This window comes from Patella vulgata, chromosome 3 (genome assembly GCF_932274485.2).
Source record: "Patella vulgata chromosome 3, xgPatVulg1.2, whole genome shotgun sequence".
Taxonomy (NCBI): Eukaryota; Metazoa; Mollusca; class Gastropoda; family Patellidae; genus Patella; species Patella vulgata.
Window position 1 is genome coordinate 48399630 of NC_065881.2, and position 15721 is coordinate 48415350.

The 15721-nt window shown below is 33.6% G+C and overlaps 1 protein-coding gene across 3 annotated transcripts in view; it reads left to right on the forward strand.

Annotated features, from left to right (window-relative positions):
* LOC126814924 (multiple epidermal growth factor-like domains protein 10) overlaps window positions 1-9269 on the forward strand; it is a 29516-nt gene extending 20247 nt beyond the window's left edge. For 2 of the 3 annotated variants that reach the window (XM_050540373.2, XM_050540372.2), the window contains exons 13-23: window positions 17-180; window positions 756-864; window positions 1616-1762; window positions 2428-2556; window positions 3101-3229; window positions 3502-3630; window positions 4016-4105; window positions 6054-6299; window positions 6643-6909; window positions 7714-7833; window positions 8431-9269. In XM_050540373.2, the coding sequence (XP_050396330.1) occupies window positions 17-180; window positions 756-864; window positions 1616-1762; window positions 2428-2556; window positions 3101-3229; window positions 3502-3630; window positions 4016-4105; window positions 6054-6299; window positions 6643-6909; window positions 7714-7833; window positions 8431-8435 (1535 nt within the window). In that variant the 3' untranslated portion in view covers window positions 8436-9269. The remainder of the gene's footprint in view (window positions 1-16; window positions 181-755; window positions 865-1615; window positions 1763-2427; window positions 2557-3100; window positions 3230-3501; window positions 3631-4015; window positions 4106-6053; window positions 6300-6642; window positions 6910-7713; window positions 7834-8430) is intronic. The other variant, XM_050540374.2, reaches the window with a different exon arrangement.
* The last annotated feature ends 6452 nt before the right edge of the window (window positions 9270-15721 follow it).

Sequence of the window (15721 nt, forward strand, 5' to 3'; positions counted from 1 at the left end):
AAACCTCTTAATATAGGTTGGCAAGGTTTGCTGTGTAATGAACACTGTCCACCAAATAAATTTGGCGTTAACTGTACAGGATTATGTACATGTGAGAATAATGCTGAGTGCCATCCTTCAGACGGTTCTTGTATATGTACACGAGGTTATGAAGGAAAAACTTGCGGTCAAAAGTGTAATGTAAGTATTTAATCTAATTTGATGCCGCAGTGGATTATCTCTAGTAATATATTTAAGATGGCCATTTCTTTGCTGTTTCGCTGTTTAATTGTCTAATTTATGGGTTTTGAGTGGAGTTAGGTAGGAGTTTCATAACTCTGACATATATTCGTTGGTTCAGTGAAGTCCCATTATTAAGACCAGTTGCCGGACTGAAATAAAGTGGTCTTGATAGTGGAGCGGTATTAATAGATTACTGAATTGTAGTAACAGGATATAGATAGCCCACCCATACAGCATTTGAGCCATGGGCCATATTTTATGCTATATAAACATAATTCGGGAACATTTTTAAAACAAGTTCACTCGTTAAAAATTTCTAATTTATTTAAAATAGTAATTCACGTATGTGAAAGAATTGAATCGTGTCGGTAACTGATAATATATTCACTGACTGATGCCGTTTAACCAGGAATGAATTCTTCAGTCTGCGCAAACATTTCTAAGTCTAACATTTACTGGTTCTGATGTGTTTTCACGGAATTAGGGTGGGGGGGGGGTGATATATATCACTAATGTATTAACATATTTTCTAGAACAACATGTATGGCTTTGGCTGTCGTCAAACTTGTAACTGCAACATGGCTAACACGATAAGTTGTAATCACGTGACAGGTGAATGTACGTGTAAATATGGATTTGAAGGTAATTTTAGCTCTATTTGTATCTACATTACATAAAGTGGACGATTTTAAGACCTATTCATTGCACAGCCCGGATACTTTAAGAGGTCGGGTTTCGATCCCTGCATTGGCCGAGAAAGTTCATCCAGATTTTCCGGCGTGGTTCCCCCTTGTCAGTGATGCAGGACAGAGGGCCTGATAAGGACAGCTGTCTAGTCCTTCGGATGGGACGAAAAACCGAGGTCCCATGTACAGAGTAGGCCGTAGTGCCGCTGTCCGGGCAAAATTTTCCCCATAGCACACTGTATGGTGATGCCCGTCTTCATTAGCCCAGTCCGGAGCAGAACAGTAGGACGTTAAACCCCATTTCATTTCATTTCATTTTCATAAGCAAACCCTTTCTTAGAATCATTTTTGATGTTCTAAGGAGGTGATATTAGAGATAACCCGAAAGAAATCCGATAAATGAAGAGGAAGAATTAATTTAATTGAGTTTAATTTGTTGAGTTGCTTTGGTCAACAGATAGATCCGACGTTGTGATGTAGCGAATTATGTGTTCAACTATCGACAATTGAAGCTAAAAGTAGAATTAAAATGAGTAAACAAGGTGCTTTCCACTTTACATGTCAAAACGAAAACATTAATCATTGAGGTTTCGTCCATTACCAGTATAACTCAAGGCATAACTTTGTTTTGATCTAAATCAAAGAGATTTCTGGGATCCAAGCTATACAATTGTCTTATTCATGCACTTATATGCATACTTCTATAGGCGAGACATGCAATGGTGGTTGTCAAGATGGATTTTGGGGTCCTAACTGCGATACCAGTTGTGCGTGTAATGGCAAAGGAACCTGTCGATCTACTGATGGTGTCTGTGATTGTGCTTCAGGGTGGACTGGCAACAATTGTAGTGAATGTAAGACAATACCTTTCAGTTATTTTGAATTTATTCGATGTGGTTCAATCTGATTAAAACACAGATCCTATTTGGTTTCGTTTTTTATAGTTCAAAATTATGATTTACTTGTCTTTACTACACTAGGATCTGTTATATAACTCGCGTTCTGGATGATGTGATGGATTAACCAATGAAACGGTCTGTTGCACGGAACTGTGGGTAACACACTAGAAACACCAACGTTGATTGGTTAATCAAATATGTGACGTCATAGGTCAAAAGCCGCTCGTATGGCCCCTTGACCCGACCTTCAACTACAACTTGTCAGATCTTCATGGTAGAGGCAATCGAAAGTATAAAAAAAACGAAACGAAATATAGATCTGTAATTTAATCAGATTGGATGTGGTTTATCATATAAACTATGTGTATACCTTGTGGTTTATTATAACCTATGTTTTATTATGTGTGGTTAACCATATAAACTATTTTTATACCGTGTGGTTTATTATAAACTAGGTTTTAATGTGTATGGTTTAATATGAACTAGTTTATACCTTGTGGTTTATTATAAACTAGTTTTATATCGTGTGGTTTATTATATACTATATTTTTTATCTATGTGTTTTTTTATATAAACTATTTTTAATCTGTGTGTTTTATTATGAACTATTATTTATATAGTATGCCCAAAGGGTAAATATGGTAAGCGATGTGAACAGACATGTAATTGTGGTGGATCAGCAGAATGTAATGGTTTTACTGGTCAGTGTAAATGCCCACCTGGTTATAGAGGTATCAGATGTGATGAAGGTAATAAGTTGTCATATATTTTTTTTATCTTCACCATTGCGCATTTCCTATTTTCTATCTCTATGTTATGTACAAAGTTACTCTACATAGAGAATCAACTACGAGTCTTTTTTATATATATCAAAAATATCAACAAAGCCTCTTTTTTCTTTAAGGGGATATTATTTATCACCAAACCTTTTCTTACACCCACAAATAAATAAATATATAGTTTTCTGGTATAGATGTAAATCGATACCCCCTAGGAGATATCGCTCAGTACAATATGAAAGTTATCACACAAGCGATATCTACTGTAAAATGTGTTATGGGGTTATCAATACAAGACACACGAAGCTTATGCCTTCTTGTACCTTTCTGAACTGATGTGCCAGTACCTTATTTTTATCTCTAGGTAGGCCATTTCTTGGATTTTTCTGGAAAACAATGAGTCTAATATTAAAGGAATTCTCCATATCATTAAACACGTATTGGTTGTGCTCTTTTAAAATTTACAGCCGTTCCATAATTTACAACTAATTTTTGTTTTATCCTCGTTTTGTAGTCTGTCCACCAGGGACCTTTGGTGACCGATGTCAACAAATTTGTCAAAAATGCGACAGAGGATCATGTGATCACGTCACTGGTAAATGTCTCTGTTATCCAGGTCATAGAGGACAGTTGTGCGATATACGTAAGTATCCTTCAGTAGTTGTCTTTTATGTTAAATATTGGTCTTTATATACAGTACTCGAGTCTAGTTTTTTCGGGCATGCAGAAACTGTGATCATATTTGGTTTAATAGATGAGACTTTTGTTGTAAGATACATAATGCAGCTATTGGTTTATTTTATAAAATCCAGACAGTGTTGCTGCTTACTGATTTCAGTAAAGTCATAGTTTAAGAAACGACCAATCTTTTTGCTTTTCATTCATAATGTGTACAGAATGATACTTTGGTTACAGAATGTGCTCAAGGTACATATGGCAATGAATGTGCTTTGAACTGTTCATGTCAGAATGATGGTGTATGTCGAACAACTGATGGTATCTGTGATTGTCCTGCTGGGTTTAATGGTGTCGAATGTGAACGAAGTAAGTTATGTTTATACATGCAGACAAACTAACCCCACGCCTTCTAGAAAGTCAACCATTCCAGATTATAAGAATACCCTACTTTGAGCAACGGTATCTCAAAGTAATTCCGATGTCTAATCCTTATATTGCTGTCACACAGTGAAAAATGTACTTGCGAATATAAAACATTGATTGGCCAGGAGAAATACTGAAAAAAAAGCGAGCGTTCTCCGGGGCATGACTGATAGAATGAAAATTTAACAATTATAGTCGGCATCTGAAAATAAGTCCGAGTTCGAAATTAATAAATCCTATCATGGTTTTGCTTTTTTAAATATAAATTAGTATCAGATTTCTATCAAGTCTGTGAGAAACTGATATAAGTACGATTTATATATTATAGGGTGTTATGGTGGTTACTATGGGGCTAATTGTAGATTACGATGTCAGTGTACTGCTAGCCAGTACTGTGATGATGTATCCGGATGTCTTGGTAAGTCTCGTATTTATTATGTACCAGAACATTCGGTTTGAAGAACATCAGTACATAATTTGCCTGACACACATTGTTGTGGATTTTTTGAAGATAATAATGTAGCTACTGACTGAAAAAGTATTTCTAAATCAACAAACTAAAATAAAAATCAAAAGTAGTCACAATTAATAAACAAAACTAGCTGGCAAAGCCTAAAAATCAATTGTTATTAAGAGGGTTATAGCCTTCCGAGTTCCGGGACCACAAAAGTTCTGAAACTGTGAATGAGGTATTTTTTGTGGTAGGGGTTGGGGCAATATTGGATACCTCTAGTCAAAGAGCACCTCCATTAAGCAAGCATTTTTAAATTTCCCTTGGGTGCTTGCTTAATACAAGTTCTACTGTACTGTCAAAACAATGTAAAACAAAAACATGGTGTCATCCATAAAAGATACCATGATATTATAAGCAGGGAACTACCGGATAATAGAGGTCAAAGTCATTCAACTAATCTGATAGTCCCGATGATGCTGTTTTGGTGGTGAGGATATGCTGTATTTAATCAGTTAGACTTACAATCCATCTTTTTTTTCTTATCTATATTCATGCTATCACACAAAACTTCAGTGAGTAAATCACTCTTATTAAATTTTCTTGCAATATTTCTCATAAGTTCCAAATAACGAAGCCCACTATGCCAACAATTTCAGTACTCAAGCAGTCCACCAAGTTATGTAAACTTTAAGAAAAACATGTCAGATTTCAATAGAGTATAAAATTACAAATAAATCGAAACGTAATTGACACATGATTTTGAACATATTAACAATCATGCTGACCGTTCAATCACTGTCGCTGGTCTTATTTAGTTTGTCTGTGATTCCTTTCAAACTACAATATTGTGAAAGTTGAATTTCTAAAAAGGATATCAGTCGAAAAATGATTCATTTCCGTTCCGAATTTACGGAAATTTCATGAATTGAACATTTCGCGATATTCGGCATTCTCTATGCAGAGGATATAAACGGGTATGGTAAAGCCAGTTCCTTCTGTAATCTTCGTTAATATCTTTTGATGCACATGTTTTAATCTGATCTAAAACGGGTCTGTCTAATTTAGTAAGCGTCACGAAACTTGGTAAATAGATTCATTATATCTAAACATTAATCAGGTTTGATAATCATCATTTTCTGTTCATGTTAAACAGAGCCAATCAGCATTTTATGCGCAGGTTAAGCAGGGCTATAAACAATTTGATTGTCGAGACTATCGAGCGTCATAACTTTCATTCTAATTGACTTAGAGTGGTGAAGCTTGCATTACCAGATTCAGTTATGAGTAAAGACCTCAAGATGATTGCTCGACTCTTTGGAAAGCAAATACTCTCTTTGTAATTGAGGTAGAAATATTCAAACTTTATGTAGGTGTTTACCTGGTATTTACATCTTGACTTAATTCGATGATGAGTACTTTCTGCTAGATAAACAATTTGATTGGTTGAGACTTTGGTCCACAATAGCTTTAATTCTAATTTGGTGAGAGTAATGGTTTCATTAGATCAATACTTTAAGTATGTTCGATTCTGAGCATTTTTAAATTGGTATAGCCTAGCTTTGTTGTCCATCGTGTTGTTAGAACTCTTTAGGCTGATATTATCAACCTGCCGTTCTGAAATTTATATTGGCTGTCTATCCTATTGAAAGAAATAACCATATTCATCTTTTACGATGTTTTAGAGTAATATCTGTAGTATTGAGGAGTTACCCCCCCCCCCCCTCCCCCCGGTTTGAACTCTGCTGGTTAGCATTTCAATTAAAATCAGACCCTTTTCAAAGTGTATGACAGCTCGGACGACCCAATTCTTGGTGGGTTTATTTTAATAACATATCATTTTAAAAATAAATAAGCCTGAACTTCAAATTAAATGACGCACAATAATAAACTATGTTGGTTATTTTACTTCTAGAAAAAAGTATTAATAATGAACAGGTAGCAAATAATGACGAACCTCAAGTTAAAGATGACACAAATAAAGAAAGCGTAACGCCATCAGAGTTTAGTCCAACGTTAGGCATAGTGGTTGGTATTGCTGCCCTTCTTCTTCTTGTTATCATCATCATCGTAGCCATATTTCTTAGAAGGATGAAGAGAATGAAACGAGATACTATGATGGCGATCTATAATACCAGACAGAATGTTATACCAGAACCACGTAATTTATTAATCTTTTCATATTGTCATGTTCAAATCGTATACAGCCCACAAAAAAGTAAAATTAAGATAGCATTGTAAAAATCTAGCATATCTCATGGCAGTTGTCAAGTTTAATAATGAATGCAAACATATTTTATTTAAAAAGTTAAACTTCCAATCTAGTAAGCTGAAATAAAATGGTAATGTGGAAGTATTATAGTAAATATAGTTTGCTCTTTGATCTTCGGGCTAAAATAAAATGGTAAAGCAAAATCCTAATTTGAAGGTATTTTCATTACGTATATTGCTAAATTGGTAGTATAATGGGATGTGTAATTTGCATAATAACATTATTATTCAAGGTGTAGCAGTTGCATCTGGGATTGATAATCCAATGTACACTACTCCATCGGCAGTATTGTCGCCTGCCAGAACCCAGATTCCACAAACAGCTGTTAACCCCGTAGCGAAACTTAACAACATAGAACGGGCTAATAGTCAGACTGCAGCAACAGCATCAACATCTGCGAATCGTTGTGCTGCCGAAGATTACTATACTAACGCTAAAAACATCAGTGATGATGATAGCGATGATGACAAGCCAACACCTCCACCAACGGCTAATGGCAGTATGTAGTTTCTGTCTAAAATTTTGTTTATGTCCATGTTAGTTTTTGATTCAAATATTAATTCTTTTTTCATGCCACATATATTACATAAAACGTGGCCACCATATTTATTTAAGTCAGAGTGCTCCCCATACGTCGCTTTCTGTTTACTTTTTATTTATTTAAATTAATGATTAAAATATGTTTATCGATATGTGATCATTTAATTTAGGCCACAGAAGTAGATGAATTTTACATTTTCTTTAATGTTGTGTCTTTCATAATTTTAATGGCGTGTTTTAATATATTTAGTTTAAGAAAGTACAGGCTATTATTGTCTTCTTCTACATTATGATGAGGATTTAAAGCCTTCATTTAATCTGACTATGGACATAACAGTAGTGGCTATTCATACCATATCCAATACTGTATTATTCTTTATATAACCACGTACTACTTTCTTGAGTTCCCCACACAGAATATAACTTAATTTTCATTCGGTATAAAGTTCATTTTTTTTTACATTTAAAAAATATATACCCAAATTTTTTACACCCAATTTCTATATCCAAATGATTTAATAAACCTGTGTGCGTTAGGCATATCAGCATAGTTGATACTATTCTTGCACGATATTAAACTGGTGACTAACATATTCAATTTCTAATATTTTATAGCAATTTGATAAACAATGTGACTAATAATAATTATGGTGTGGTGGCCTTAAAATTACGCTTGAAGGACAATATCGGTTTCTACAGTTTGCGGACGTTGATATTGTCCTTTAACATACGCATTAAATATAGCTTGCATTGCTTTCCATAGGTGATTATAACTCAAAGGTGGATGATAAAAACTTATTTTTTGCTGGTGCTAAACCTAATGGAAATGTTACTTCAGTTAATACTGAAACAACAGATTCAAACCCATATGAATCTATTCCCAGTAAGTCACAAACTACCATGTTAAAGTTTTCAAAAGATGACATGCAATTATAATTGATATGATGTGATAAAATATATCTTTTGATCTGATGTGATAAAAGATAACTTTTGTAGTTAGAACTGCTGTGCTAAAATTGATAAGATTTGATAAGAGATAGCATTTGTAATAACAATTACAATTGTTGTGATATGAAGATAACGTTTGTAATTACAACTGTTTTGCTAAAATATGGCATATGTACCATTGCTATGGTAGAAGTTGGCATTTGAGATGTAATTACAAATTGCTGTGGCAAAAGAATGCTTCTGATTTCTTAAATCTTATATTTACAACAAAAAAGAAAATAGGCTATAGATTATGCGGTTGCTTCACTAATAAAGTCAGTGGTTATTGGACTATGGTATTAGTAATACTAATGCGGTGCAACTAACTCATCCTTATTATCCACAGTCATATAATACAGAAATTCATAAACGAGAAACACATCAATAAGATTATAATATTATTATTATTAAATATACATTGTGCAAGAGCTAAATCTTGCTGTATTATCATATATTAGTTGATACTTTCTAAAGAAATTTTTTTTTTCTGCAGATTAAACCATGGCCAGCCAACCTCCTTTCAGATCTGCATATCATCCCTGTGCTAATATATTTGATTTGATTTTTTTGTTTTGCAATATGATCGTGTTTTGTGCAACTATAAAATGAAATGTCTGCATGTATATAATATTTGTATATATTGTTTATACTTAAATTCTGCGTTTTTTAAAGAGACATCATGCCCCATGACAATAAACAAAAATTGGGTATTTAGACTACCGACAAACATGTGTGGTAATTTAGCAGACCATGCGGTCTAACAACCGAGCATCACATAAAAGAGAAAAAAATCTAATATAAATACGACATAATTAATGGGGGTGGGGGGGGGGGGGGGTACTGAATAACAAAAGATGGATATAATAAGGGTTGGTTAAACCTTAGAGATGCATAAAGATGCTTTCATGAAATCGACCTCAGTTCTGCAAACTTCAAATAGCCATTACATGTACTTACTTTAGGATTGATCGATTTTAATAATTTTTAAAACAATGTTTTTTGATTGTGTGTGATCTTTAACACTATATTGACTGTTTTCGTGGTGTGTTGTATCTTTAAACAATTATCCTGATAAGATAACAATAAATGGTCTGACTAATATCGTTGAAAACTTTCGTCTTACTAAAATCACAGAGCTAACTCTAATTTGCATAATAATGTGCCAGTACACTACACGTATTATAATATTAGTTAGAAACGAATGTCTTCCATATTATAAAAGTATTAATATTCACTGTTGTAATTCATGTTTTGCTTTACATTCGTCCATTTATTTTTGTGTTGAGTACTTATACAAACAGTTCTTTATAATAAAAACGTTAAAAAACCGGAGGACTGTGTTACTGTATGTAGGAATTTATAAGTGGGGATGCAGCAGATTGGCGGAGCGGCGACCGGCGAAAATTCTGAAAATTAGACTGCCGCAGACGCGTTTTCCACGCACTTGGAGCCGCATTCAAAGTCGCTAGCAAGTGATCCCGTTTTTCGGCCACTCTGGTGATATCTAATAGTTGATTTTGTATTTTATTTACTCGATTCTTTACAGGGGGGCCATATTTCAGGGGCGGCAGATTTTTTAGGAGGGGCATTTGCTCCTGGTGCCCCGCCCTCCCTTGGATCCGCACATAAGTGATATAAGAAAGTTTGGATCAGGGCAAACGAACCAGGTACTCATTGGCGTGTAGGCGCCCTTAAAACCGACCGAATAATCAGCGCCTTAAGAGCATGACTGTGTGATCATATTCAAGTGTGTTATTTTATAATTGTAATGCTGTCAATTTTTTTTTTATTTTTTTTTTTGGGGGGGGGGGGGGGCATTTCTCGGTACGGCCCTGCAACAGATATATCACTAAACAGAACTCAATGAATTGTCAATATGAGATGAGGTTTTTGCTTAAATTGTTTATAAATTTAAAATTCCATGCAAATATCAGGTTGTATTACTTTTCCTTCAACTTAGTGCATAACACTGCGTTTGTAAATAAAATGCCTTGCTTTTGTGATAAAATGGGAATTTTGTTGACATTGTTTTTGTTCTGGAATCGTGTACTTTATTCCGATCTACTTAACGAAATAATGCAATTACTTTTCCTGCGGGTTACATATTTTCCATATTGTCATCTGAATTATAATGATGCTACTGTCTTGCTTTCGAATCCTGTGTGGGGGGGGGGGGGGTCTTGGTCATCAATTCAGCGTTAATTATGATAGGCATTCTACTAAACTAGTCAAGTAGATCTCATTATGATCTTTCTGGGATTTCAATAGAACAAATCGTAATGTCCAAGGAACCAAAATTTCCATGCTCTGTAAATAACAGATATCTCTGACTCCAGACGTTACATATGTATAAACAACAATTAATTCAACAGGAAAACAGTGTACAAAGCATGTTATAAATCCCTATAACTAACATCATGTGGTGCAAAGATCATAAAATAAATGTTATTATTATTTTGGATTTGGATAACGTATTTCAATTATCACGCCAAAACGTTCAAATGTATATTATAATTTATACACTGAAAAAAAAACTTGTGTTGAAACAACACAAACTTGTGTTATTTTCAACACAAGTTAGATGTCTCTATTTAACAACACAATCTTGTGTTAAATGTTGAAACAACACAAAACTTGTGTTAAATGTTGAAACAACACAAAACTTGTGTTAAATGTTGAAACAACACAAAGTTGAAACAACACAAAACTTGTGTTAAATGTTGAAACAACACAAAACTTGTGTTAAATGTTGAAACAACACAAAACTTATGTGAAAATCTACACATTATTTGTGTTGAAATTTCTGAAACTTGTTTGTGTTGAAATTTCTGAAACTTGTGTTGAAATTTCTGAAACTTGTGTTGAAATTTCTGAAACTTGTGTTGAAATTTCTGAAACTCGTGTTGTTTCGTACAAACTTGTGTATAACAAAAACTTGTGTTGTATTTTACCAATTTATATCCAGTATAACAACCTTTCGAATGCAACCCCTTCCATTCGTTCTGTTTAAACTGTAATTATTGATCTCGAAGGTTAATAAACAAAGTTAATTCCAATTCTAATAAAATTGTGTTATACAATGAAAAAATACCCACCCCCCATTCCCAATTATTAAATAAAAAGTAGCTATTTAAATTGAAAAATAAAGCACCGAGACATTTGGAATATTAATCAAAAAAGTTAATTTCAATACTAATAAAATTGTGTTCAATAATAACAATATCCCCCCACCCCTCAAAAAAAGCTATTTAATTTTTTTTTACAATTAACCTTAAAAAGAACTGAGAATATAATATATATGTTCACAATATCCCTACCCCATGGTCCCAAAACATACATTTTAAATATATCTAAATTTAATATCAACCAAACCAAGCACTAAAGACATTAATAATGCACTAAATTGAAATACGTTTAAGAAAAAATAGTCCCTTTAACAGATTAGGAATTCAAAATTTTCTACAGTATAGAAATGGGAACTAATAGATAAAGCACAGGCAAATAATTATAGATAGATAAAATAAATATAGCATAAAAATCAAACAAAATGGAGAAAATTAAAAATTTGTAAAACAAAAATTGATTAATTAATAAAACCATTTTATATAAAAGAGGCATTAACATTCGAAATGTTCACTAAATGTTTAAAAATAAAGGTTGATTTCATCCTACAATAATACATTTTTATAATTATCGAATGTTACTATTAATTATTGATGATCCCTCTATATTATTTCAAATTTTCAGACCAAATCTTTAGTGTTTAGGATTACACTGCATTCTATATAATGAAACAATATTAGAGATGGTTTGGTATTTGACATTAAAAAAAAAATGTGATTAAAAAGGCAATGGTGACATATAACTTTTGGGTTTCCACAATAAGATCTGTAAAAGAATTTGATGACTTTATATTCAGAATTTAGAGTTGTTTTCTTTCTTTGGTATTAATATTCACTAAATAGATATAATTCTCCAAGGATGTTCAAGTGATTATTATAAATACACTTATCGACAAATGGGGTTTTGATGTGGATTTAACTTGGTACACCAGTCATGGGTATAGAGTTATTTAGATGGCAGAATAAAAGTAAAATAACTCATTGAGCAGGGGGCGGCGGCGGGGGCGGGGGAGTTGAAAAGAGCATAATTTAACAATATATTATATTATTTTGAGACTCATATGTATGACTACATGCGAATGCAAGAGGGGGGGGGGGGGTATTTTAGTCAGGTAGCATTATTGCTTACTCATGTACACCAAAAACACGTCATCTCGCCTAAACAGATGTTTTACGCCAAAACGCTTCAACTTGATTGATTGCCATGTTTTTGGTGTATATTTATAACTACGGCTTTTAAAATGTTCAAAAATCGACGTAAATTGATTTTTTCAACGATAGTTGGTATACAACGATGAGCACATGAGTGAGTAGACTGTGGGGAAGTTACGACAACTCATTTCCAGGCGCCATTTTGGATCCCAATTATGACGCCATAAAAACTATGACGTCATGGCTTCATACAGGTTTACATACCAAAATTTGTTTTTTTCTTGCAGTATTAGGCGTTGAGGGATAATATAACGTTTTACCCTAAATAAAAATGCAAAAGAAATCAATGGAGTTTGGTTCAGTGATAAATATATCAAACAAAATCATACCCAAAATCGGGGAATTTTCTGAGAGCGATATCTCGTAATCAGTGTGTTTTACTATTTACTCGTTGGATTATAAATGATTTCTTTTTAAATTCCTCAAACACAGAGTGGTTATGCAAGCGAAATGTGCCGAAAAATCGAATTTGACAAACGTCAAATTAAAAAAAAGAAGTATTTGTTATATGGTGCCGGGCGTTTCTTTCATAATGGCCGCCAAATTTGGTAATATTATTATTATTATTATTACAGCATATTTATAGCGCGCCCTTTCATAAAACATGTTCAGGGGCACTTTACAAAGTGACAATGTAATCATAAATAAACAACAAGATTATGGACATGTTAACAATTATATACAGAGTCAGTTAAAAGCCTCATTAAATAAATGTGATTTAAGTTGTTTTTTAAAAAATATAGAGATGTACAACATCTTAAACTAAATGGTAGATTATCCCATAAAACAGGTGCTTGATAACTAAAAGAGACTAGTTGAATAGTTTTGGGCTTTAAAAATAGTTTATCTGATGTACGTAATGTTCGACCATTATATCGTGGTTATGTACGCGAAATGTGCGGAAATCGAATTTGACAAACATCAATTAAAGAAATGTATTTTCCATGTGGTGCCGGGCATTTCTTTTAAAAGGGCTACCGAATTTGGTAATACATGTATAAGACAATTTAACAAAAAAAACATAAATTTGGTAGACTAAAAGGGCATCTCTTAAGATACGTAAGATATGACTTTTGCAATGTCCTTTATATGGTTTTCGATGTCTTAGAATTTGAAGATAAATTTTGAAAATACAAAATAGCAGCAACACCAATTGGCGGATATTAAATTAATCGTCATTTTTCCTGTTGGATATTAGATAGTGTCTCTTAAGCATGATGTACACTGTAGTTCGACGTACCCTGTAGTTCAGATACAGTCTCCAAACCGTGTTTACACTGACTGTAGTTTGGGTGTAGTTCGTCAAATGAAGATGAATTTTACGATACAAAAAAATGAATATATTGTAAACGCGCTTTAAATATCTGGATGCGATAGACTTCGTGATAAAAAATTCAAGGTACATTATATCATTGGCAATAATAAGATCCAATTTTAGTTTTTAGTTACACACTGTTAACCACCAATAGATGTTTTAATGACAATAAATCATAAAATGTATTCAGCTCGACGTAAGACATAAATAGATACAGTTGGTTCAACTTGAATAGAAGTTTTAATTATCTATGCTGCATATATGCATATATCACCTTGCAGCTGAATCACATTACATATCTTTTTACTGGATGTTCATATCGTCTTACGTATTTGTGAACATCAAGGTTAGTGCGACCCATTTGTGACAATTTCTAGTTCCCAAATATTAGCGATTTAGCTCCTTTAAAAGCGAATGCAAGTGCCTTTTCTCAGACTCAAATATGTCAGTTCCCAACCCGTTGTAGGGATCCCAAATGACTCGAACCATCGACTCAACACACCAGTCTGGGAAATAGCTCTTGGAATGGCTACAGATGCAAGGAAATGACGGATAATTTTCTTGGGGACCCCCCCCCCCCTCAGCGGCAAGCCCCGTCTCCGCGGTCAATGCCTTCATTTTGCAGCCCCCCCCCCTTTTCAAAATTCCTAGATCCGCCCCTGGTTTAATAGTACTTTTATCTAGTGTATCTTTTATTTTGATTTTTCTTATAGAATAAGGCTATATAACAATAATGTGCGCTTCTTGTTGTATAATACTAATAATAGTATGTTCAGCTATACTTTTCGTTTAAAAAATGTATGTTTTATGTCCTATATACACTTATCCGCTGAAATCTATGACATCCAACAATATAATAGGTCATATAAATAGATAATAAGTTTGCATGACGTCATATGAAATTCCTGGCTTCACAGTTGTCGCAACTTTATCGATACACGGCGTACGAGCTGGGGGGGGGGGGGGCTGGGGGCGGCGCCCCCCCCCCCCATTTTGGGAACCAAATGCTGGGAAAATTTGGGCACACAATTGTACTTTGTAAAAGTTGTATAAAAAAATATTGTGTTCTTGAATGTGTCCAATTTAACAGCGAATTTATTATTATTATGTAACATACTAAGAACCTAACTACATATTTGGGGCACCAACCACCACCGCCCCCCAGTCAAAAATTTCCCCGTACGCCTATGGTTATGTGTAAGAATATTCAGTTCAATATATTCACGGTGTATGATTTTATTCATACTTCAATTTTAGTGAGTTACTTCTGCAACGTCTTTAGAAAAAATTGCTATTAATTTGGCCAGTACTGTAATAGCAAGTGTATAAATATTTTCTGTTCAGTCTGTACACAGTAACATATCTGAGAGCCATATTATCATTTCTGCCCAAGGCTCCCTGTGATTTATAGTTAGCAGTGATACAAGGCAATTACCAATTTTCCATGCTCTTGGCCTGAAGAAATAAAATAATAAAAGTCAAGTTTTTATTATTATGCAAGTGGAAAAATACAATTCTTCATGGTATGATTTGAATAAATACAACTGATTTGAAGTTGGAATTATTATTTGTCTAAGATGACTGGGCATTTACAAATTGAAATAGCTACTCTTCATCAAGAAAATACATGAATATTTTTCCCAATTCACCTGGATTTTATTGTAGGTCTTTGTACGTGAAATAGCTTTATTTAACGTCCGCTTCCACCGAAGTGATATTGCAGAAAATTAACAAATTCGGATTCCCTTTTAAAGGAATTAGACTACACTATCGCTGGATTGTATTATATTCAAAATGGCGCCCAGAACACAAAACAAACATTGCAATTCAGGGCGGACTGGTGTCGAGGTTGTATCCTAAGAATGATTTTTTGAATATTTAATCAAACAGAACACAATTATGCACATGCAGTTATGATATAATATTAAATTAGCTTACCTCAAATACCTCGAAATATACTGTTTGGTCAGTTTGTCCGCCCGCCATATTTCTATTAGTCACACATCCTTCGGCCAGTTAAAATGGACGTATATTTTGTTTTAACCGAAACGAAAAATTTGCGTTATAAATACATTGTATTAAAAAATACCAAAATCACAAACCTGATGTTCTTATTTTCTGAACAAACTTTTTTC